This window comes from Aulonocara sp. 'chitande type north' Nkhata Bay, linkage group LG12 (assembly GCF_057382095.1).
Source record: "Aulonocara sp. 'chitande type north' Nkhata Bay isolate Kocher_YH1m ecotype deep benthic linkage group LG12, A_spYH_male_GT1.1, whole genome shotgun sequence".
Taxonomy (NCBI): domain Eukaryota; kingdom Metazoa; phylum Chordata; class Actinopteri; order Cichliformes; family Cichlidae; genus Aulonocara; species Aulonocara sp. 'chitande type north' Nkhata Bay.
In genome coordinates this window covers 16520486-16546676 of record NC_141355.1, presented here as the reverse complement: position 1 = coordinate 16546676, position 26191 = coordinate 16520486, and the positions used below count along the sequence as shown (strand labels likewise).

The 26191-nt window shown below is 42.3% G+C and overlaps 1 protein-coding gene across 1 annotated transcript; it reads right to left on the bottom strand.

The window, feature by feature from the left end:
* Positions 1-2053: 2053 nt before the first annotated feature.
* On the bottom strand, positions 2054-25844 carry LOC147317165 (inositol polyphosphate-5-phosphatase A-like). Its single transcript, XM_086313849.1, has 9 exons — positions 25710-25844; positions 14473-14514; positions 13664-13764; positions 13326-13410; positions 4367-4440; positions 4170-4281; positions 3354-3422; positions 3218-3274; positions 2054-2576 (listed from the first exon to the last, which is right to left on the bottom strand). Exons 1-8 carry the CDS (start codon positions 25719-25721, stop codon positions 3230-3232), a joined length of 540 nt encoding a protein of 179 aa, XP_086169975.1. The 5' UTR covers positions 25722-25844; the 3' UTR covers positions 2054-2576; positions 3218-3229.
* Positions 25845-26191: the final 347 nt, after the last annotated feature.

The window sequence follows — 26191 nt, the reverse complement described above, 5'->3', positions numbered from 1 at the left end:
TAGAGTGAACCTTTTATTTTTATCAAATCAGTAAATTTACATCAACCTTTGATGTCAAAGACTCTGCACATTTACATGTTTAACAAAAAGAAAATAATTCATATATAAAGCTTTACATCAGGTTCTATTCATTGTGTTTGTCGGTTAGTCAGCCAGCAGTTTTTATTGGGTGATAATTCCTGATGTCTTGGAGTTTAGATGATCCCTGAAATAGTTATATATGAGTATTTATCCTGATACATGCTTAACCATCCGGGTTAGAAAATCCCAAAAGGTTGATTCTGTTCATCTGGACGTAACATTTTCAGTTTCGTCTTGTCCATGTTGTCAAGTTTGCGTTGTCATGTCTGCGTTCCATGCTGTTTCCCGTTTTATTGTGAAAGTCCTGTCCTATGTGCTGTGCGTCTGGTTTTGTTTGCCCTTGTCTCGTTAGGTCTGATTTGTCTCATCTGTGTTCCCACCTGTTCCCCATTTATAGCGTTATTTTTGTGTCACTATTCTGAGTGCACTTAAAAAAATCTTTTGAGCGCACGTAAAAAATAAATAAATAAAATAAAAATGCAGGTGCAAGTGTTGCATTTTGAGGAGAAATTTATTTTGAGCAAAGAAAAGCTGGTGATGGTGAGAATTGGTAAGCACACCACCTCATCACTCATCCTAAACACAGGAACGCCACAGGCTTGTGTGCTTAGCCCCCTCCTTTATTCCCTGTTTACACACGACTGCGTTGCTAAGCATAAGTCCAACACCATTATCAAGTTTTCAGATGACACAACCATCATAGGCCTCATCACAGACAACGATGAGAGGGCCTATAGAGAAGAGGTGATGGCACTGTACGAGTGGTGCCTGGAAAATAACCTGTCTCTCAACATCAGCAAAACTACAGAAATGATAGCGGACTACCAGAAATGACCAGTCAGCGAACACCGGCCCATCCACATCTTCTTTCTTCTTCAAAGTTTGTTTCTTAGTTATTATTCTGATACATAATCATTTCTAGTATGACTGGACGAACACTGTGCCTTCATTTCTGAAGGCTGTTTGAGTCTGAGTGTTGCACCTTGTGTGTCTTGTGTTCTCTGGCCTTTGCTGATCTCAGTCTTTTTGCAGGAAAAGAAGTCAAGTCAAGTTGCTTTATTGTCATTTCAACCATGTGCAGTGGTACAGTACACTGTGAAGTTTATGTAGCACCAAGACCATGGTGCTACATAAAACAGGCAATCAACACAGGACAACATAAAGTGCAAGTGTGCATTTCTGGCACACCTTCATACAACTTGATTTATGAAGGTGTGCATGTGTGTCAGACTCCTGAACACTCAGTGACTGGACTGACGGCTTGGTGGAAGAAAGTATTTCGCAGTCTGGCAATGAGGGTCCTAATCCTCCAGTACCTCTTGTCAAAAACACAGCAGGGTGAAGAGAGTGTGTGTGTGGGACGTGTGCGTGGGATTATCCCTAACGCTGGTTGCTTTGCAGATGCAGCAGGTGCAATACAAAACCAGGTTTAGTTTAAATCTTTCTTCTTTCAGGTGGCTGATACCTCTTCCAAACTCTTCCTGGCAAAAGGCTTTGGTTTTGTGAGGGAGCAACGCTGAGGAAGTGTGACTGAGTCGTTATATGTGTACTGTTGAGAAGGATGTACAGGGATACCTGCAGCCAAAACCAAGCCTCCTCAGGTTAGTCATAGTTGCAGAATGCTACAGAGGGACTGAGACAGCTCAGGCATAAAATATTTGATTAAATGGATGAAAAAGAAGTTTCTACCCTGTAAGTATCACTTACAAATCTTTAAGTCTGCCAGCATGCTGAAGTCACAAAAACAAGAAAAGAAACTTGACTTCAGTGTTTGGACCTTTCTGTCATCATGAATTCCCCTGAAGTTCGTCACTATTAGCCAGGCAGTAATAGAATAGAGAATAGAATGCCTTTTGTTGTCACTATACACATGTACAATGAGATACAGAGAATCTCCTACTCAGTGCAAACATGTGGGAAAAGAAAGGAGGTGAGGTGCACAGTTTCTACAGCACTTTATACACATGAAGAGTATTCAGAAAAAATATAAAATGTACAAATATACAAATCCAAAAAAAATTTTTTTTATTAATACACAGATTAAATATCAAGAAAATCATTTTTAATAAGATTATTTTGTTAAATGTTTATTTTCTGCTAGTTTAAATCTCGGTTTGGTTCAGATTGACATTTAAGTTTAAGGAAAGCTAAGGCCAATATTACAAATACAACATCCCTAAAAAGAAATTAAAAGTTAACTTGCTTAATTCCAAATAAAACAAAATATACACCCGACAAAAATAACCTACCTAATCACCACATAAACAGGAGAAAATTAGGGATAACAAATTAAAGGCAGCTCTACCCTACAAAGACAGTCTAAACAAAATCACATGTGGCAAAAAATACAACTCAAAGGCATTTAAGCCTCTAAAACCCAATGAGTGAGTATGAGCAGTCAAAATGGCCAGAAGTACAGCTCCCCAGACATACAGGGCTTTGCTGATCGACTTGATTTAGACAGCAGCACCCAATCAGGACGGAGGCAGCAAAGCCTAGACAAGACACAAGGCATTACTTCACAAAAAAACAACGGTTACATAAACAACATGTTTATGAACACACCTTGCAAGAGCTAAAATGTAGCCTAAAAATACTAGCAGTAGGCCAAACCTTTCATATGCCTTGAAATGTCAAAAACACAAAAGAAGATAGTTGTAGCCTCTTCAAGCACTCCCATTGTGAAGAAGGACAATCATGAAAAGGCAGTTCTTCCTTAAAAAAAAAAATTGAAATGGCAGCAAAACAAAATCATGGCCGTAAAAATGCCCCGCACAATGTGAATGTGTCTCCAGCCAGCCATCCATGTGGTAATTAATGAAAAGCAGGCCAGCATTAAACCTAATGTGTAGCCACAGTGACAGTGAGGAGGATTCAATAGACATAGATCAGCGAGAGTGCAGATCGCCTGCACTCCAACTACGATGTGCACAAAGGATCTCTTATGTCCCGCACGCATTACTCTTAGTTCATATCCCGACTCCACTGGGCCAGTAAGGTTATGGCTCTCCAGGGACCAGAGAAAGATTACTGCGCTCACTCTCTCACACTGAATCCATTCACTGGAATTACCACATCGACTCAGCTGCACTTGCACATGCAGTACAGAACACACACACTCAGTGAAACTTCTTACCATTTAGAAGTATCAGATGTGGTCATTTGTCTTCAGTGAGAAGGACAAGAACACAGGCTACAGAAGAAAAACAAAACACATCAGAGTCAGTCCACATGGCTGATGTGCACAACACACTGCTTATGTAATCTGTTACCTTATGATCTCCCATACAGACATTAGGACCCATTGTGTTGTAAACAACACTCTTCTCACCATCGTCTCTCTGAAAAGAAGAATGAACTTGAAGATCATTTATATGTAAACATAACGAACAGATTCTTCTTCAATTATATTAACTTAAATTTTGAGTATCACATTTGTGTGGGCTGGATTATGTTCATAGTGGATTTACATCACATTATATATTAAAGGTTATACAGTATGTGTGCACGAATGTAAAACCGTGTACCAAAGTATGTGAAGCCCGTTGTCTAATGACTTGTGATTGACAACTTCTTATGCAATGAAGATGTAGTTTTACACCAAAGTTAATCCTCAATTTCAAAATATGATCCAGAACAATCCCAAAAACTCAGGAGGACTTTTACAGACTTTGGCTCACAGACTTCTACAGGAAAAGAAGTCTTTTTGCAAACACAGGTATCACCATCTGTTAGCTAACATTAGCTTTCCTGCAAAAACAGACAAACTGCAAGCTACATATTGTAGCGAAACACTATCTTAAATAGATAATGCTAGCTAATTTTTTTAAACCCCTAGAACTGCTCTGGCTGATAAATTAACCCGTCACTATCAGCAAAGGTTTACGAACTAACCAGAGTCAGAGTCATGCAGCATAATTGGTTAACCTTAAAATGTTGCTAACTAATGCTACTGCTAAAACACATTGACTAGAAATGTTGGCTGGCTAGCTTGCCAAAGTGCTTCCTTAACACGTCATGCTAACTCACGTATTATATCAAATTGTGTTCTTGTCATCATGAAATGATGTGATTGTGCAAAGACTCACCCTGTGGATTAAATCTTGGGCTGTATGTGACATAAGGATGCGATCACACCAGGCAGGACAGCGAGTGTTCATGTACTGGGTTGGTTTAGCATGCTCTTCACTGTATGGGTAGCTGAGCACAAGACAAGAGGGGAACAAATTCTTAAAGCATGAAAAGTAAATGGCAGAAATTTGCAGCAAGTAGCAGAGTTACAGACCTTGGTGGAAACTTGATACCCTCTTCCCTAATAACAACATGGAAGGCTGCAACTTCTTTGTCATACTTCAAAAGCTGAGGGAAAGAAGCCACTATGGTTACAAATGACTACAAACATCAACACATGAAAAACAAGCATGATTGATGAGTGCAGATTTAACATTGGGGATAATTTGGGTTACTGCTACTAATGTTTCTCCCTTTTTGTGTTTACTGTGCTGTCATTTCTTTGAAGTATTCCTGCTGATCTCCAAAAGTTGATTCTGTTCATCTGGACGTAGCGTTTTGCAGAGGTGGGACCAAGTCATTGTTTTGCAAGTCTCAAGTAAGTCTCAAGTCTTTATCCTCAAGTCTCAAGTCAAGTCTCAAGTAATGTCAGGCAAGTCAGAGTCGAGTCTCAAGTCACTGGTGTAAAAGTCCGAGTCAAGTCACAAGTCTGAAACTTTGAATTTCAAGTCCTTTCGAGTCTTTAAAAAAAAAAAATGAAAAAATAATGTTGCAGTTATATGCTAAATGTAAATATTAGACCATGTAATTTTAAAATCTGTGTTTTTCTCAACACATGACAAAATAGTGAACTTAGAAAATATACACAAATTGTGAAATTGCACCTCTTTAAAATGCAGCTCAATTAAACCTAGCTCCAATAATAATTTTCACCGACAGTTCTGAGATAAGCTGCATGTTATTCTTGGATGCGGTTGTAGGACCAGCTTTAAAATCGCATGACAAAAATATCATACACATTAAAAAAAACTGTATCACCAACGTAGCCTGGACAACATTTGCTAGTTGGATGAAGTCAGCTATCTCATCTTAGCATATTTATATGCATATTTATAATTATACGGTTCTTGGAGTGAGTGCATACACTCATGAAGTTTAGTAACTTCTGGTCACTGCAACAAGCCCAGGTACAGTTTACCGACGGATGGGTACAGGACCTTGAAATGCACCGTGTAGAACGAAAGACCATCGTACGTATCATAAGTTTACCAGTCTCACAAATTGTCGTCATAAATACACATTCCTTAACCGTTTATTAATAGGACCTTTGAGCTCAACGGTAATTAATTAGTAGTGGAAATAATTTCTGGTACCCATCACAGAAATGTAGCAGTGACAATAATACTGTATGCTGTAATCGTACTGGACAATTGGTGATACAAAAAACCTGTTTTATCCTGTGAATAAAAGTATATGTTTTTATCAGTGTACCATAATAACAGAAGCGAAACACAATATTGTGTCAGGATAATTTACTATTTATGCACAATAAACAAAGAAGCATAGCGCGACAATTTCTGTTCAGCGCCAGACTTGCTTGTAACCTATATCACCAATTATGTTATGAAAAATGACGTATTAACTACTAAAAAACACTGACCTTCGTGTAAATGCTTGGAGCAGACTAACCTGTGAGCTGGAGTGTTCTGGGACGTTATATTTGGTCTTTGAATGGCTGCAATCCAGTCGCGTCTTTGTTACTTCGGAAACATGGCTCGAACAATTTCTCTTCAACGACGTAATCCGATAACAACCGATCTCTTTACCCGTCGGCTTCCCGTGGCTGTCATGCGACCGGCTATTGCAGTTAATAATACAACAGCTTCTTGACATTTTTGTGTTTCTTTTTATCGCTGTATAACTGATTTTAATTGAAAGCCTGCGTGCGCTAGTACCGCTTGCCACGAGTTCCCAGAATCCTTTGCGGTTCTACCCGTGAATGACGTCACATTTTCAATCTCTATATAATATGCATGTTAAATTTTATATTTGGGGTAAAATATCAAGTCTTTTCAAGTAAACCGGTTCAAGTCCAATTCAAGTCCCAAGTCATTGGTGTAAAAGTCCAAGTCAAGTCACAAGTCTTAGAACATTATTTCAAGTCAAGTCTAAAGTCATAAAATTAATGACTCGAGTCTGACTCGAGTCCAAGTCATGTGACTCGAGTCCACACCTCTGGCGTTTTGTGGGAGAAACATTTCGTCACTCATCCAAGTGACTCCTTCAGTCTCAGTTCTTAGACTGGGGCAGGGGCAGTACTTCAAAGAAAGTAAGAACATTTGGTATGCTTTGTAGTTTGAATGTATGACACAGTGCATTGTTACTCTCCGAAAACACAGCAAACTTTAAATAATAGTCTTTCCTGGGGCCGATGCCCCAGGAGGGGCAGGAGGGGCTTTGCTGACACCTACTGCTTCCTGGCAGGAAGCACCATGCCACTCCTGTGTTTTAAATGCACTTTAGAACATTACACATCAACAAGACATATGAGCGGGCTGAGTAAGGTGTGGGGTCTTCACACCCCCATTCTCTGTACACGATCGGGGCAGGGGGTTGGGAGGAGTTGGCAGTCTGGTCGGGGTCTGGGACGCTGGGCCATCCCTGCAGCTGCCGGGCCGGGGGCAGTCCGTCCCTCCACCCCAGGGAAAAGGGTAACATCTCCTGGCTCTGGGGGCTCATTGCCCCCCTGGGGGCGGTGGTACCTGAACCTCGGAGTGTAAAGTATGTTTGGGAAGTGTGAAAGGGTGTATAGTGTTCATTTCTGTTTGTCTCCACGTTGCGCGAGTGCTGAGTATTTGTATTTATGTGCATGAGGGTGGGAATGTATGCTTGTGTCTGTGTGTGCCAGTTTGTCTATGTCAAACTGATGCCCTCAGCCCTCAGAACCTTTGGTGGTTCTCAGTGTCTGGGGCTGGGCGCTCAGGTATGTACCCCGCATACTCCCACTGGCTGCTTGGTGAGGCCTGGCGCCCCTGGCCAGGTCGGACCCTATCTGGGGGGTGGGGTTCCCTCGGACCTCAGGGACTGGGGCTCGATCCGCTCTGGCATGACTGTCTGCCGGCATGGCCTGCGCGCTCATCACCGCAGCCACCTGTGGCATCTGCACCGTGGCTGCTGGGTGACCCCACATCTGGTGCTCTCCTCAGCTCTTTCTGGGAATGTGGTGCATTTGCCTCTCCAGTGGTCCTCCTTGGCTTTCACACTCTGGAGGGCCTGTGGATGTCTGGGGCCTGGGTCTTCTCCATGGCTGCTTCATGCTCTGGGGCCAGGGCTATGGCTTCCCACACCCTCTAGCAGATTGTTACATGGAGAAACCTTTTGAACGCAAACGCGCTCATGCACACAGGTGTACACACGGGTGCTCACAGACACAAACTATATCTTCCTTGTATGCTATCTTAAAGCATATTGTGCGCTGTTGGCCTTGCGTGCTGCTCAATAACATTCAATATTTAGTATTTACTGTTACTTATACATATCTAGTTGTTGCTTTGATCTCTGTATTGTGTTGTTCTCTTGTTTGTTTTCTTTTTTCTTGTTTTAACAGGTGATCCAACGGATTCTCTCAGTGTCTTCTCTTACTGTCCCCCGTTCCCCTGTTTTTCTTGGCTGGCCTTAAGAAAACAATTCTGATTGCTAAAGTGACAAATGGCACAGGCAAATAACAACAACAACAACAATAATACTAAAATATTTCCAAAAGGGCCCTGAAGTGTGCGTGTCTGTTTTTGTACCCAATCATCCCTGACGTGGGGCTAACAATTTTAAATGTACTAACTCCCTGCTCCTCTTATCTGATTAATCGTGCAATGTAAAATCAATAAAGACAGAAAATTAAAACCATTTAAAAGGTATTAACCGCTTGTGCCCCAGCACACCTGGGCAAAGGAGGAAGAGTCTGTTTCATTGGCTGCAACACAAGGTTGTTGTGCAAGGACGTGTTGTGCCAAGGCAGGTATCCCCGACAGAATTTGCTTCCCTTGCATGGGGAGTACGCGCTGGGCAGGGAGAGTGGATCCATTTTACTCCACCTCCATTACAACCAACTATAGGTGGAAGTGGTGATGTTTTACTTTTGTGAAAGTGAAAGATGGATGTCGTTACATTACTGTTCAGTTTATGGGTTACAACAGAATGTGAACACACTAGTCCACTATCTCTGAAACGTGATTCTGTACTGTTCCCTGTTAATAAGGTCCGGTCAGAGACGGGGAATTATGTCACAGTGCTGAAGAACTTTATTTAAAACTGGCCCGCATCGAACACACGCTCTAGCTGGTACGGATGTGGTTCTTAAATTAGTACAATAACATAAACATCTTTCACTGGTTCAGCATCTCTCACATTAAGCACTACAGAGAACACCATTTAAGCGTGGACAGAAACAGACACCATGAAAAGATTATCATAAAGACATGACAGGATGGCTTATAGCCAATTTAGATTAAATCAACACCACCCTCTAGTGGACACAATTGCTCAATCAAATGCCGCTATGTTTACACAGGGGTTATTAGCAAGAACAGGTTTGTATGTTAGCACAGTAACTGCATCAGGTAAAACCTTTCTGAACAATTACTCTCCACAACAACAGAAAACAACTTAGAAATACCCTGTGAAGTCAGGCTACTATCTACTTTACTTCTACAGCATAGCTGTCACACAGGCAGTAGTAATGGGTGTCTACATGGGTAAATTAACTGCAACAGAAATAAAAATAGGTTCCCAACGTGACTTACTGGTTCTATGAACGCACACTTGCTAACATCAGCCCAAAGTATTGTTTATTTCTGTGCCTCTTCTCTGATCGCACGTTAAAAGAAATGCATGCGCAAATGTTGCATTTTGAGAAGAAGGTTATTTTGCGCGAAGAAAAGTTTAATTTGAGGGGACAAAATTAATTTCTGCATGCAAGAAATGTATTTCAGTGTTTGCTATTATTTGTTATTATTGCACACACAATAACAGCCCCTCTCGCTCAGTTGTTGGCATTTGCTCTTGCTCAGATCTCTGCTGTGTGCTGACAGATACCTGCGGACCTGCCCTAGGTCTTCATGCTCACATCTCTGCTTCGTGCGCGCTCAACTCTCTATAGAGTGGTGCCTCGTTTATCGCGGGAGTTATGAAATAGATGAAATCCTCGAAGTAGCCAACTTTATTTTTTACAGTTATTATAGATGTTTTAAGGCTGTAAAACCCCGGACTACACACTTTATACATTTTTCTCAGACAGGCATGAACATTTTCACACTTTTCTCTCTTGTTTAAACACTCTCAAAGTTCAAACCTTCGTAGAAAAATAAGTCCAGTATCACAGAATGAAACCAAAGATACCCGCAGGTGCCTTTGACGACGGTGCAAAACGTTTCGTCGACATTGTGGTGTTTGTTGGGGAGAAAACGTACAAACATACAGTACAGCATTTCAGAGTCACACCGCTAACGATCGAATATTTATATAAATTGGACAACTGAACGCATTCTGTACTATTCAGGAGACAGGAGGCACGAGATTGATTGACAATGGTCTACAGCCAATCAGGACCGCGAGGGACCACTGTACACCGTTATACTGTAAGTGTGCCACAAAACCTGCCAATCACAGACTTGATGCAAAAATTCTGATTGGCTGTTACGGTCTCCAGTCAGCTCGCTACCTACTGCATTCGGAAACGCGGCCCAGAATGTAGCTAAATCCATTTTCGGTGAGTATGTTTAATTATTTTATTTTAAAATATATAATTGTTGGTTTTAATCTAGTTTAAACCAAACCACTCCACTGGATTTAGCTAGATTCTGTCTTCTGCCTTAGAAGACAGCTGCCCTGGTTTTAATCTAGACTTAAATGTATTGACTTTGTCCTGTCTCTACTCTCACCTGGCCACTGAGTATCCCCTTTTTTGACTTCACACAGCTTCAATCTGCAGATGCAGCCATTGACCCCTACTGTCAAATGTTCAGTGTGAGGGTGTCACCTGGGAGGAGTGTGGGTTAATACTTAAAAAAACAAAACCAAAAAACACTACTGTGCAAAAGTCTTGAGTTGCTTTTCCTTTCTTTCTCTTTTGCTAGGAAGGTGGGAAAGTCATTCCAAAAACATCTATCCATCCTCATCCGCTTTATCCGAGGCCGGGCCGTGGGGGCAGCAGCCTAAGCAAAGAGGCCCAGACCTCCCTCTCCCCAGCCACCTCCTCCAGCTTATCCGGGGGACCACCAAGGCTTTCCCAGGCCAGCCGAGAGATATAATCTCTCCAGCGTGTCCTGGGTCTGCCCCGGGGCCTCCTCCCGGTGGGACATGCCTGGAACACCTCACCCAGGAGGCGCCCAGGGGGCATCCTTGTCAGATGCCCGAACCACCTCAGCTGGCTCCTTTCGATGTGGAGCAGCAGCGGCTCTACTCTGAGCCCCTCCCGGATGGCCGAACGGATGCCGCTTGTATCCGCGATCTCGTTCTTTTGGTCACTACCCACAGCTCGTGGCCATAGGTGAGGGTAGGGACGTAGATCGACCGGTAAATTGAGAGCTTCGCTTTTACACTCAGCTCCCTCTTCACCACGACGGACCGGTGCAGCGTCTGCATTACTGCAGCTGCAGCCCCAATCCGTCTGTCGATCTCCGGCTCCCTTCTCCCATCACTCGCGAACAAAACCCCGAGATACTTGAACTCCTCCACTTGGGGCAGGAACTCATCCCCGACCCAGAGTGGGCACTCCACCCTTTCCCGGCTGAGAACCATGGCCTCAGATTTGGAGGTGCTGATCCTCATTCCCGCTGCTTCACACTCGGCTGCGAACCGTTCCAGTGCGAGCTGGAGGCCCTCACCCGATGAACCCAACAGAACCGCATCATCCGCAAAAATCAGAGATGAGATTCTGAGGCCACCAAAGTGAAAGTCCTCCGCCACTTGGCTGCGCCTAGAAATCCTGTCCATAAAAATTATAAACAGAACCAGAGACAAAGCCCTGACGGAGCCCATCACCCACCGGGAACGAGTCCGACTTATTGCCGGCAATGCGAACCAAGCTCTTGGAACAGATGTATAGGGATCGAATGGCCCGTAGCAATGGGCCAGACACCCCATACTCCTGCAACACCTCCCACAGGACACCCCGAGGGACACGGTCAAATGCCTTCTCCAAGTCCACAAAACACATGTAGACTGGTTGGGCAAACTCCCATGCACCCTCAAGTATCCTCGAGAGGATAAAGAGCTGGTCCAGTGTTCCACGACCAGGACGAAAACCGCATTGTTCCTCCTGTATCCGAGGTTCGACTAGCAGACGAACTCTCCTTTCCAGCACCCTGGCATAGACTTTCCCAGGGAGGCTGAGGAGTGTGATCCCCCTGTAGTTGGAACACACCCTCCGGTCCCCCTTCTTAAAGATGGGGACCACCACCCCGGTCTGCCAGTCCACAGGTACTGCCCCTGATCTCCACGTAACATTGCAGAGGCGTGTCAACCAGGACAGCCCTACAACGTCCAGAGCCTTCAGGAACTCGGGGCGGACCTCACCAACACCCGGGGCTCTGCCACCAAGGAGTTGTTTAACTGCCTCAGTGACCTCGCCCCCGGAAATTGGCGGGTCATTCCCCTCATCCCCAGACTCTGCTTCCTCCTCGGAAGACGTGTCAGTGGGATTAAGGAGATCCTCGAAGTATTCCTTCCACCGCCTGACAATTTTCTCAGTCGAGGTCAGCAGCGCTCCGCCAGCACTATACACAGTGCAGGTAGAGCACCGCTTTCCCCTCCTGAGACGCCTGACGGTTTGCCAGAATCTCTTCGAGGCAGTCCGAAAGTCTTTTTCCATGGCCTCTCCGAACTTCTCCCACACCCGAGTTTTTGCTTCAGCCACTGCCCGAGCCGCATTCCGCTTGGCCTGTCGATACCTCGGCTGCCTCCGGAGTCCCACAGGCTAACCAAGCCCGATAGTACTCCTTCTTCAGCCTGGTGGCTCCCTTCACCTCTGGTGTCCACCATTTGGTTTGGGGATTACCACCACGGCAGGCACCAACCACCTTGCGGCCGCAGCTCAATGCAGCAGCTCCGGCAATGGAGACGCTGAACATGGTCCATTCGGACTCAATGTCCCCAGTCTCCCTCGGAATGCTGCTGAAGCTCTGCCGGAGGTGTGTGTTGAAGATCTCGCGGACTGGGGCCTCTGCTAGACGTTCCCAGCACACCCTCACTACGCGTTTAGGTGCACCAGGTCTGTCCAGCGTCCTCCCCCGCCACCTGATCCAACTCACCACCAGGTGGTGATCAGTTGACAGCTCAGCCCCTCTCTTTACCCGAGTGTCCAGAACATATGGTCACAGGTCTGATGATACGATTACAAAATTGATCATCGACCTACGGCCTAGAGCGTCCTGGTGCCACGTGCACTTATGGACACTCTTATGTTCGAACAAGGTGTTCGTTATGGCCAATAACAGGCAAATAAACCCCAACGTACCGGCAGCAAGCCGAGGGGATATTAGAATACCCACCCCAGCCCGCCGCCTCTCACCAGGGGCAACTCCAGACTGAGACAGAGTCCAGCCCCTCTCCAGGAGACTGGTTCCAGAGCCCAAGCCATGCGTAGAGGTGAGCCCGACTATATCTAGCCGGTACCTCTCAACCTCACGCACTAACTCAGACTTCTTCCCCACCAGAGAGGTGACATTCCATGTCCCTATTGCCAGTCTTGGCAGCCGGGGGTCAGTCCGCCAGGGCCTCCGCTCCTGGCCGCCACCCGGCACACAATGCACCCGACCCCTATGGCGCCTCCTGCGGGTGGTGGGCCTGCGGGAGGATGGGCCCATGTCACCTCTTCGGGCTGTGCCCGGCCGGGCCCCATGGACTAAGGCCCGGCCACCAGACGCTCGCCCTCGGGCACCCTCCCCGGGCCTGGCTCCAGGGCGGGGCCCCGGTAACCCTATCCCGGGCAGGGTAAACTGTTCCCTCGATGTTCTTTTCATAAGGATCTTCTGAATCGCTCTTTGTCTGGTCCCTCACCCAGGACCAATTTGCCATGGGAGACCATACCAGGGGGCAAAAGCCCCCAGACAACATAGCCCCTGGGATCCCTGGGACGGCACTCTCAGAAACGTCTGATTTTCCCCAGCAGAATACATTGACTGCATCCAGTTATCACACAGCAACTGCTCTGTATGAGACATTTTTGTTTTTCTTACCGTGAAGCTATCTCCTTTGAACTGGTTGTCCACATAAATGCAAGACCTGTCAAAGTCTTTCATTTCTTCACTGGAACCGAGGGTCCTGGTAACAGCAGAGCAAAAAAGTATGATCACTGCAATGGAGGTTTCTTTGTATACATATCTAAAAGCCATCAATTAATGTTATGATTTTAAATAAAGATGTAATGACTTGACTGGTTCTCGCTTCTCAAATGACATATACTGTAACTGTAGATGGTTTTCATTTTTTTGACACATTATAACGAACTGTTTAATTGACAACAACGAATCAATGGAAATGGCAAAATGCATTATAATCAGCATATTAATCCTACCAGAACAAGTTTTCTGCATGGCCCATGTTTAACATGTAGTCCTTTCCTCCCACCTCCTGCAAGTGCAGGGCAATGAAGTGTGGCTTGTAGCTCTGGATAGTCTGTTATACAGCAAAGCAAAAAGTCTCAGTGCAACGTACATGCTTACACTAAAGAGCACTGAGCGGTGTAGAAGGTCAATAATGATGATCGTCTCCAGGGAAGCCTTTTAATTTGTAATGTCAGATACAAGAAATTTTGTGTTTGCAATGCCGCCCAAGTTAAATAGAGCAGGAGCAGCTCAAACGTACTAAAATATCCCAAATTATACTTAAAAAAGAGAGGTTCAGTTATCTTAAGCAGTTAAAGTATAAAAAAGGTAATCACATATCATTCCTGTTAATAAATAAAAACAGCAACATTGTAGTTAGCTTTGCTTACTGATTATTTGATAAAATAAAGGAAATCATCCTGCCTTTTTATCCTCACTAGTAAAGAACACCATTTGTACAAAAAGAGGCCACTTTCTCTCAATTTTAAAGTGGAATGTTTTCTTGTATGTTGAAGTATGTCCACATCTTAAATATTTGACCTTTCAGCTTGTCTCGAGTGGTCTTTTTAAAAAGCATATGCTTTAGTGATGTTTGAATGCAGATATGCTATCAGTAATTACAACTGTATAATAGAACAGTGGCCAGAACCAACACAGGTTTCGCTTCCTAGAAGTGGCCATACTCTCCACAAAACAAAACAAAACAAAACAAAACATGAAATATCACATTCTGAAAACTGTAATATTATTATTGCAACATGCAGAAGCTCAAGCTTACCTTGTACAGTTGTTTTAACCATTCACTTTGAATTTCACCGACCTATGAAATGTAAAAACAAACAAACATATATATATGGGCTCAGATAATTTGGGCTCAGATCCACACATTTTTTTCAGTACATCTGGAAATCAGAATTTTTTTTTCATAGATTATTTATTTGTAGGTGTCAAAAATGGATAATATTTACTTTCCCGTTTTAATCTATGATAACATGATGTCCCTATTTAAATTTCACAGATCGTGAGGCTAAAGGCAGCAGAGGTTAACCAATTTGCAGTGAAGAAAAAGAAACTCATAACAAAATGGCGCCGGTGAGGTCGGCTGCCGTGCTGGATGCTCTGCCCTAACTTCTCCACTTTTTGCAGTTTTTCGTCACTTTTTGCTATATCTGCGATAATCTTGCATGGGCATCATGCAAAACACACAAATCCGCTACAGTAGAGACACTTTGGTTTCTATTGGTCTGCAGTACACGAACATTTCACCATGTTTAACTCCGGACCCAACCTGGCCAAAGGAGATCCTGAGAGAGAACAAAGGACGCGACCCTAAGCGACGGCCTCGAGGTAAAAGAGCCGGCATCAGGAACAGGCTACGGGCTCGCGCACACCGCGCACCCATGCCCAGTATCCTGCTAGCCAATGTTCAATCCATCGAGAACAAGCTTGATGACCTCAGAGCCAGAATCAAGTTCCAGAGAGACATTCGGGACTGCAACCTCCTCTGCTTTACCGAGACTTGGCTGAACCCAGCGATACCAGACCACGCCGTACAGCCGACGGGGTTCTTTTCGGTTTACCACATGGACAGGACAATGGAGTCGGGGAAGAAAAGAGGTGGTGGAGTGTGTTTGATGGTGAACAACAGCACAAACATCTCCCCACTCACACGCTCTTGCTCGCCCAATCTGGAGCTTTTGATCGTTAAGTGTCGCCCTTTCTATCTCCCTCGGGAATTCACTGCGATCATTGCCTGCACTGTTTACATTCCGCCTCACGCGGACTCGGACACTGCCTTATGTGAGCTACATGAGGCTCTCACACATCAACAAACACTTCACCGAGATGCCGCACTCATTGTTATGGGAGATTTTAACAGAGTGAATCTCAAACGGATGACGCAGACTGGGACATGTTTCGGCGCAGCTCTGATGACATCAACATGTTTACGGAAGCGGTTGTGGGATTTATCGGGAAACTAGCGGACGACACAGCAGAAAGAACTATCATCCGAACGTTTCCCAACCAGAAGCCGTGGGTGGATAAAAACATCCGCGACGCTCTGAGATCACGCACCGCTGCCTACAATGAAGGGCTTGTCTCCGGTAATATGGACCTATACAAGGCTGCGTCCTACAACGTGCGCAGCGCGGTCCGAAAGGCAAAGCGGAGCTACGGGGAAAAACTAGAGTCACAGCTACGACAGTGCGACTCTAGGAGCCTGTGGAAAGGACTGCGGACTATAACGGACTATAAACGACCAGCTTCTTCAATGATGAATGCCGATGCTTCACTGGCTGATGAGCTGAACACGTTTTATGCTCGCTTCGACGCCGCAGCAATTAAAACAACAAACGGCTGCGCGCTCGGAGTGCACCAGTGAAGAAAATGCATTCGTCATCACAGAGCATGCCGTGAGGAACACCTTCAGGAGGGTGAACACCAGGAAGGCAGCAGGACCAGATGCAATCCCTGGCCGGGTCCTTAGAGCCTGCGCTGATCAACTAGCACCGGTGTTCACGGAGATCTTCAACCTCTCCCTGGCCCAAGCTGTGGTTCCCACGTGCTTCAAACGGTCCATTATTGTCCCTGTTCCAAAGAAACAACAGCCCGCTTGCCACAATGACTACCGTCCAGTAGCACTGACTTCAATTGTGATGAAGTGTTTTGAAAGACTGATGAGAGATCACATCACTTCTTCACTTCCTCCCACCATCGACTCACTTCAGTTTGCTTACCGGACTAATCGTTCCACAGACGATGCCATATCTCACCTGCTCCACACATCCCTGAGTCACCTGGACACTGGCAGAGGGAATTATGTTAGGATGCTGTTCGTGGACTACAGTTCAGCATTCAACACAATAATTCCCTCTAAGCTTTTCACCAAGTTGACGGATCTAGGACTCAGCTCATCACTGTGTCAGTGGATCCTCAACTTCCTCACAGACAGACCCCAATCAGTGAGGGTAGGAAAACAAGTCTCCCCCTCCATCTCACTCAGCACTGGAGTGCCTCAGGGCTGTGTTTTAAGCCCCCTGCTGTACTCACTGTACACTTATGACTGTGTAGCCACATCCGACACCACCTCCATTGTCAAGTTTGCTGACGACACTGCTGTTGTGGGCCTGATCTCCGACAACATCGAGACGGCCTACCTGGAGGAGATTAGGAACCTGGAGACCTGGTGCCAGGAGAATAACCTCCTCCTAAACATCAGCAAGACTAAGGAGCTGATCGTGGACTTCACTACAAAGCAGGCGAGGAATTACAAACCCCTCATCATCAGTGGCACGCCAGTGGAGAGAGTGGACAGTTTCCGATACCTGGGTGTCCACATCACTCAGGACCTGTCATGGTCCTGTCACATCAACACCCTGGTTAAGAAAGCCCGTCAGCGTCTCTTCTTCCTCAGAAGACTTAGAGACTTCCATCTGCCACTGAAGGTGCTCAAGAACTTCTACTCCTGCACCATCGAGAGCGTCCTGACGTCAAACATCTGCACCTGGTTTGGGAACAGCACCAAGCAGGACAGACGAGATCTGCAAAGGGTGGTGCGCTGTTTGGGAACAGCACCAAGCAGGACAGACGAGATCTGCAAAGGGTGGTGCGCTCGGCAGAACGCATCATTCAATCAGAGCTCCCTGACCTGCTGTCCATCTACACCAAGCGGTGCAAGTCCAAAGCTAGGAAGATTATGATGGACCTCTCCCATCCCAACAATGGACTCTTCTCACTGTTGAGGTCTGGAAAGCGCTTCCGCTCCCTTAAGGCCAAAACAGAGAGAATGAGGAGGAGCTTCTTCCCCCAGGCTATTCGGGCCCTGAACCAGGTGTAGGACTGGACTCTCCCAAACACGTCACTATAAGACTGGACTCTCACACACGTCACCACACGCACCACCACACATTTCCTATAATCCTATAGTTCCTATAATTTATAATCCTTATCTTTATAATCTCTTCTGCTATTTGCACATTCTTTACTGTAAATTCCTAAGTTAATTTGTAAATTTTTGTAGTAAATTGTAAATATTGTAAAACTTTTCTTCTGTCATTTAATGGTCGGGCATTGTACAGCTACAAGCATTTCACCCCCATGTCATACTGTGTATGGTTGTGTGTGTGTGACAAATAAAATTTGAATTTGAATTTGACAACACAATAGATATTTAATTCATGTTTTTTCCTTTCAAATGGTATTTTCTCCCTCACTTGCACAGATATAATCATATATCACTGCTATTGCAATGTCTCAATTATCACAGAGTCACAGTGCCATGATAGCAGTATTATTGTGGACAATGTATTTTGATATCACAGTTTTTTTACATTGCTCCATGATTTCCATGCCCACTTATTAATACATTTTAAAGTTATAACATCTCACTTTATATCATAACTACACCAAATTAAAGAAAAAAGGTTAGCCAATCTTCAACTATTTAAAATGTTCAAAGCTAAAGGACTAAAAATATTGCAGTCATGGTAAAATAAATAACACCCTCTCTCCGTTTTAAGCTTTTACTTACTAGGACATAATAAAAAATAGTTTATCTTGCCCCTAGCAGGTTCAAAAATTATTAAATACCGTCCCACATAAACAACTGCACATTACATATTACACTGTGGAATTATTTATTTAACAAAAACTAAAGCAAAATGCAGATCTAGTGTGTGGTAAACTAAGTAGACTAAATGATCTGATGTCTTGTAGGAGTATGCAGGAGTAACTTAGGAGTAATCATTATCTATATGACTTTATCACTCTCTCAAATCAATGTGGAGCTGCTTTGCTTGGGGTCATTGCCCTGCAGCACGACACAATCTGGGCTGTCAGACAGATGGCCTTATATTTGACTGTATAATACTTTTGCATACAGTAGAGTTCATGGCTCAATCACTGCAAGGCCCCCACAACCTCTGGCTGCTGTGCTGTGCTTGACGGCTTGTATGAGGTCTTTGCTGATACGCTGTGTTTGGTTATTGTCAAATGTGATACTATGGATTATGGTGAAACATCTTCATCTTAGTCTCGTCTTTCTTAAGGACATTGGTTGAGAAATCTTGTGATTTGATGAGATGCAAATTTGCAAACCAAAGCTGTGCTGCCAAGTTAAATTAAATAAAATTAAATGCAGATAAGAGGCTTGTTATATACTTATGTGGTATGTGTATTTTGACTTTTTTTGCCATGATGCCAGGTCTCTCTTGAAAATGAGATTTTTAATCTCAATGAGATTTTTTACCTGGAGGTAAAAGGACTAATAATAATAATGAAAAACCCTGGTTATAGTGTGAATCGGTTGATAAAATAGTGCAAGTTACAGCGCTGATGTAAAATCTGTGATTGTTGGGAGCAGTTCTGATTGTACAGTCTGACAGCTGCAGGGAGGAAGGACCTGCGGAAACGCTCCTTCATGCATCGAGGATCCAGCAGTCCGTCACTGAAGGAGCTCTGCAGTTCACCAACATTTACATGCATGGGGTGGGAGACTCTGCCTATCAGAGATGTTATTTTGGCCAAAATACTGTCATGAGTTGTAACATTTAACATTCTAACTGAGACTTGTAGAATCTGATGTGTAGTTCTTAGGTTTTTATTTGCAATTTCATTGCGTTTCATTTCAAGATCATGGCTGGTGTCTTTCTGTCTTTGTTAACATATGCTAGAAAAACTTCTTTTTCATAAAGGTGCTCACACTTGCTGATGATCAGTTAATCACGCCCACTTAATTAGCAGCACCTGGCGGCTACTTACCTGGTATGGAAGCAATATGGTAGGGGTGCAACGATACACAAAATTCACGGTTCGGTTCGGTTCGATACTTTGGTGTCACGGTTCGATATTTTTTCAATACAAAAAAAAGGTTCATGCCTTTTTAATTTGTCATTTATTAAAATTATAAATATATATTTTAACTCAAAAGTACAGTTTTTAAATTTAACCCTAACCCTTGTGCGTGTTTTTTATTTTGACAGCGAATGCGCACCTGCGGACCACTTATGTGCAGCCCTGGTTATTTAGCTCGTCATATTGCAGCCATAGAAATTATTTTGTCCATGAAACCATAAAGCTGCACTTTCTTTTACCTTATAGTCTCATTTGTCATAACTTCTCCGTTTTGTGGTAAGCTTTTCTTTGGCTGTCACTTCTTCACCCTGACCTGTCTTATTTGGCTCAGCAGAACTAAAATATAAATCCTGCTGCTTTTACACACGCACTCACATAAGCTCAGCGATTCTCTGCGCGATCAACCTCTCACATGTTTAAGCTTGCTGCGGGAGATTTCACTTGTCATGTTTGCATAGTAAGCTAACGATTAATAAGACGATGTCAGAGGAATTGGTGCACAAATTATCATCACTCACAGATCAGTGCTGTCGCTCTCTATACACAGTTCGCGTGATTGCAAAGTGAAAGCAAAAAACAAGCGCAAATTCAAACGCGATTTCAATATGTCACATATTGAGAGTGGCTCACCGATGCCAATGACATAATTACCCAGCTACATTTCTGAAAGAATGCAAAAGCAATTGACATATATTTTTCCTTCCTACAATAGCCTGACGGGCAGGGAAGAGATAGATTCTGGTAGCCCGACTGAAAAAATCTCTAGCCCCGGGACGTCGGGCTAGCCATATTGCAAGCCCTGTATCTGATTGAGGAATCACTCATCTTTGGAAAAGAGAGTTTATTACAGAGAAATGTCTCTTTCCAAAATAAAAGCGATACTATCCGCTTCTTCTGGGCTATATTCTCAGCAGCATAAGGAGAATCATGTGCTAACAGCTGTCTAAATGACTCGGCTAAAGTTAGTAGCATGCTTGTTGTTTTTGTCTTTGCACTAGGATGATGTAGGCGTAAATGTGCAGTCATATTCGTTGTGTTCCCACTAGTGCTTTCAGGTTAATCTCGTTGAAATGACCTTAACGCCACAACACGGCAAATCTCCGTTAACGAGCTACCGCCGATCGCCCCGTGCATGGGGCTAGACGGCCAACACGTTAACGAGCTAACTGCGCTAACACACTAGTTCCCACCCATGTAATTACTGGTGTCAAGCCAGCCTCCAATTCGAGACTTGCAGTCAAGCCAGCCTCCAGTTTGTTTTACGTTCCCTGTGTATTCAAAGTATTACGGGAATGGATGTGGAAACCGGATTTCAAAATAAAAGCCAACTTCGAGTGAATTAACAGATATGTTAAGAACATAATAACATATAATTTAGGCTCTTTTTTTTTTACAAACTCTAATGTTAGATCTATATGACACAGCCTTGTACCCTAATTGTGCCCTGTCACTATCAAGGCCATCTTATTTTGGATTTCAAAGTAAAAGCCCTGTGAATCTTCATTTTTGAACTACTCTTTCAATGACTTAATAATGCTCTTAAAAGCAAAAGTCGTATTTCCAAATACTATTTGAACTTTATATCAACACTTTCCAACCACAGTCTTTTTACAGTGATACCATATCAATATCAAGTCAGTCTGATTTTGCCTTTCATAGTAATGGCCCTTTGAAATTGTCCATAATTGACTTAATCTTCTAACGATTCAAAATGCTCTAAAATGGAAAATTCTTGTTTCCACAGGGTAATTTCACTTTAGGTCAACAGTATACAACCTCACGATGTTACCATATCAATTTCAAGTAATTCTGATTATGCCTTCCAAAATAATGGCCTGTTGAAAATGCCCATAATTTACCTAACTTTCAGTGATTTCAGAATGCTCTAAAAAGGAAGATTTCAGTTTCCACAGGGTAATTCCACTTTAGATCAACAGTATACAACCTCACGATGTTACCATGTCAATTTCAAGTCAGTCTGATTTTGCTTTTCAAAATAAAAGCTTTTTCAATTTGCCCATATATGACTTACTCTTGGAGCGAATTCAAAATGCTCTAAGATGGAAAATTGCTGTTTCCACAGCATAATTCCACTTTAGATCAATAGTATCCAACCCCACAGTGATACCATATCAATATCAAATCAGTCTGATGTTGCCTTCCAAAATAAAAGACTTTTCAAATTGCCGATATACGACCTACTCTTTTAAAGAATTCAGAACGCTCTAAAAATGAAACTTGCTCTTTCCACAGGATGAATCCATGTTAGATCAAAAGTGTACATCCACACCATGGTACTACTTCAATTTCAAGTCATTCTGATTTTGCCTTCCAAAATAATGGCCTGTTGAAAATGCCAATAACTTACCTAACTTTCAGTGATTTCGGAATGCTCTAAAAAGGAAATTTTCTGTTTCCACAGAATAATTTCACTTTAAATCAACAGTATACAACCCCACAGAGATACGATGTTAAGATCAAGTCACTCTGATTTTGCCTTCCAAAATAAAAGTATTTTCAAATTGCCCGTAGACGACCTACTCGTTTAACGATTTCAAAATGCTCTTAAATTGAAAGATGCTGTTTCCACAGGATAATTCCACTTTAGATCAACAGTATCCAACCCGACAGTAAAACCATGTAAATTTCATGTTGGTCTGATTTCGCCTTTCAAATTAATGGCCCGTCGAATTTGAAAAGCAAAATCAGACTCAATTGATTATGACAGAATTGAATCATAAAGATGATGTAAAAGGAAGCTGAAATTGCCACTAGGTTGTAATTGATAGTACGTTTATATTTTAAGTCTGTGGAAAGATGTCATGGTTGGTTTGCAAGCTGTTTTGTAATTTCTTTATTTAGAATGACATCTTTCCACAGACTTAAAATATAAACGTACTATCAATTACAACCTAGTGGCAATTTCAGCTTCCTTTTACATCATCTTTATGATTCAATTCTGTCATAATCAATTGAGTCTGATTTTGCTTTTCAAAATGAAAACCCAATATGTGTTGAAACAGCAATTTTCATTTTTAAAACATTCTGAAATAATTGAAAGAGTATATCACATATGGACAAATTCGACGGGCCATTAATTTGAAAGGCGAAATCAGACCAACATGAAATTTACATGGTTTTACTGTCGGGTTGGATACTGTTGATCTAAAGTGGAATTATCCTGTGGAAACAGCATCTTTCAATTTAAGAGCATTTTGAAATCGTTAAACGAGTAGGTCGTCTACGGGCAATTTGAAAATACTTTTATTTTGGAAGGCAAAATCAGAGTGACTTGATCTTAACATCGTATCTCTGTGGGGTTGTATACTGTTGATTTAAAGTGAAATCATTCTGTGGAAACAGAAAATTTCCTTTTTAGAGCATTCCGAAATCACTGAAAGTTAGGTAAGTTATTGGCATTTTCAACAGGCCATTATTTTGGAAGGCAAAATCAGAATGACTTGAAATTGAAGTAGTACCATGGTGTGGATGTACACTTTTGATCTAACATGGATTCATCCTGTGGAAAGAGCAAGTTTCATTTTTAGAGCGTTCTGAATTCTTTAAAAGAGTAGGTCGTATATCGGCAATTTGAAAAGTCTTTTATTTTGGAAGGCAACATCAGACTGATTTGATATTGATATGGTATCACTGTGGGGTTGGATACTATTGATCTAAAGTGGAATTATGCTGTGGAAACAGCAATTTTCCATCTTAGAGCATTTTGAATTCACTCCAAGAGTAAGTCATATATGGGCAAATTGAAAAAGCTTTTATTTTGAAAAGCAAAATCAGACTGACTTGAAATTGACATGGTAACATCGTGAGGTTGTATACTGTTGATCTAAAGTGGAATTACCCTGTGGAAACTGAAATCTTCCTTTTTAGAGCATTCTGAAATCACTGAAAGTTAGGTAAATTATGGGCATTTTCAACAGGCCATTATTTTGGAAGGCATAATCAGAATTACTTGAAATTGATATGGTAACATCGTGAGGTTGTATACTGTTGACCTAAAGTGAAATTATCCTGTGGAAACAGCAATTTTCACTTTTAGAGCATTTTGAAATCTTTAAAAGAGTAGGTCGTATCTTGGCAATTTGAAAAGTCTTTTATTTTGGAAGGCAAAATCAGAATGACTTGATATTGATATGGTATCACTGTGGGGCTGTATACTGTTGATCTGGAGTAGAATTATCCTGTGGAAACACGAAATTTCCATTTTAGAGCATTTTGAAATCACTGAAAGTTAGGTCAATTGTGGACAATTTGAAAAGGCTTTTACTTTGGAAGGCAAAATCAGAATGACTTGATATTAATATGGTATCACTGTGGGGCTGTATACTGTTGATCTAAAGTGGAATTACCCTGTGGAAACAGGAAATTTCCATTTTAGAGCATTTTGAAATCACTGAAAGTTAGGTCAATTATGGACAATTTAAAAAGTCTTTTATTTTGGAAGGCATAATCAGAATGACTTGATATTGATATGGTATCACTGTGGGGCTGTATACTGTTGATCTAAGGTGGAATTACCCTGTGGAAACAGGAATTTTCCATTTTAGAGCATTTTGAAATTGTTCCAGGATCAAGTCAGATATGGGCATTTTGAAAATGCTTTTATTTTTGAAAGCAAAATCAGAATGACTTGATATTGATGTGGTAACATCGTGAGGTTGTATACTGTTGACCTAAAGTGAAATTATCCTGTGGAAACAGCAATTTTCACTTTTAGAGCATTTTGAAATCTTTAAAAGAGTAGGTCGTATCTTGGCAATTTGAAAAGTCTTTTATTTTGGAAGGCATAATCAGAATGACTTGATATTGATATGGTATCACTGTGGGGCTGTATACTGTTGATCTAAGGTGGAATTACCCTGTGGAAACAGGAATTTTCCTTTTTAGAGCATTTTGAAATCACTGAAAGTTAGGTCAATTGTGGACAATTTGAAAAGGCTTTTACTTTGGAAGGCAAAATCAGAATGACTTGACATTGATATGGTATCACTGTGGGGCTGTATACTGTTGATCTAAAGTGGAATTACCCTGTGGAAACAGGAAATTTCCATTTTAGAGCATTTTGAAATCACTGAAAGTTAGGTCAATTATGGACAATTTGAAAAGGCTTTTATTTTTGAGAGCAAAATCAGAATGACTTGATATTGATATGGTATCACTGTGGGGCTGTATACTGTTGATCTAAAGTGGAATTACCCTGTGGAAACAGGAATGTGCCATTTTAGAGCATTTTGAAATTGTTCCAGGAGCAACTCAGATATGGGCAGTTTGAAAATGCTTTTATTTTTTAAAGCAATATCAGAATGTCTTGATATTGATATGGTAACATCGTGAGGTTGTATACTGTTGATCTGGAGTGGAATTACCCTGTGGAAACAGGAAATTTCCATTTTAAAACATTTTGAAATCACTGAAAGTTAGGTCAATTATGGACAATTTAAAAAGGCTTTTATTTTGGAAGGCATAATCAGAATGACTTGATATTGATATGGTATCACTGTGGGGCTGTATACTGTTGATCTAAGGTGGAATTACCCTGTGGAAACAAGAATTTTTCATTTTAGAGCATTTTGAATCGTTAGAAGATTAAGTCAATTATGGACAATTTCAAAGGGCCATTACTATGAAAGGCAAAATCAGACTGACTTGATATTGATATGGTATCACTGTAAAAAGACTGTGGTTGGAAAGTGTTGATATAAAGTTCAAATAGTATTTGGAAATACGACTTTTGCTTTTAAGAGCATTATTAAGTCATTGAAAGAGTAGTTCAAAAATGAAGATTCACAGGGCTTTTACTTTGAAATCCAAAATAAGATGGCCTTGATAGTGACAGGGCACAATTAGGGTACAAGGCTGTGTCATATAGATCTAACATTAGAGTTTGTAAAAAAAAAAGAGCCTAAATTATATGTTATTATGTTCTTAACATATCTGTTAATTCACTCGAAGTTGGCTTTTATTTTGAAATCCGGTTTCCACATCCATTCCCGTAATACTTTGAATACACAGGGAACGTAAAACAAACTGGAGGCTGGCTTGACTGCAAGTCTCGAATTGGAGGCTGGCTTGACACAAGTATGTAATTGAGCATTGCATGGCACATCCAACATACTGTTTTACTTTAGTCCATGACTCGCTTACCTTCAGGGTCATACGTCACATGAAAACCAAAATAATTCCAAACGCCAGATCTGAATGAGGGTGGGGGAGTTCCATGTTGCAAGGAGAGCTTAACTTCTGTCTTGCTAGCTTGCCCTGCGCTCTTCCTTCTGACTATGCTGTCTGTGTTGAGCGCTCAGTGGATCTGCGCTCGACAGTGCAGCCTAGGCGGAGTAGTCGAACGCAGATTCACTGAGCGCTCAACACAGACAGCATCATCAGAAGGAAAGTTGATAAAATAAATTACAAATGTTGTATTGTTCGATACATATGCGTACCGAACCGAAAGCACTGTATCGAACGGTTCAATATCGATACGAATATCGTTGCACCCCTACAATATGGGTGTACTTAATTTTAGATACACTGTTTTTACATTTTCCCATAATAATAACATGTTGTTTTACATGTACATGTATAACATGTACATGTATAACTCAGTACATTAAACCTTAGAACTGAAA

Coding starts and splice junctions, on each gene's coding strand:
- LOC147317165 (XM_086313849.1), bottom strand. Junction 4,441..13,325: donor TCAAAGGAGATAGCTTCACG/GTAAGAAAAACA, acceptor TCTTTCCCTCAG/CTTTTGAAGTATGACAAAGA. Junction 4,282..4,366: donor GGTATCAAGTTTCCACCAAG/GTCTGTAACTCT, acceptor TCTTGTGCTCAG/CTACCCATACAGTGAAGAGC.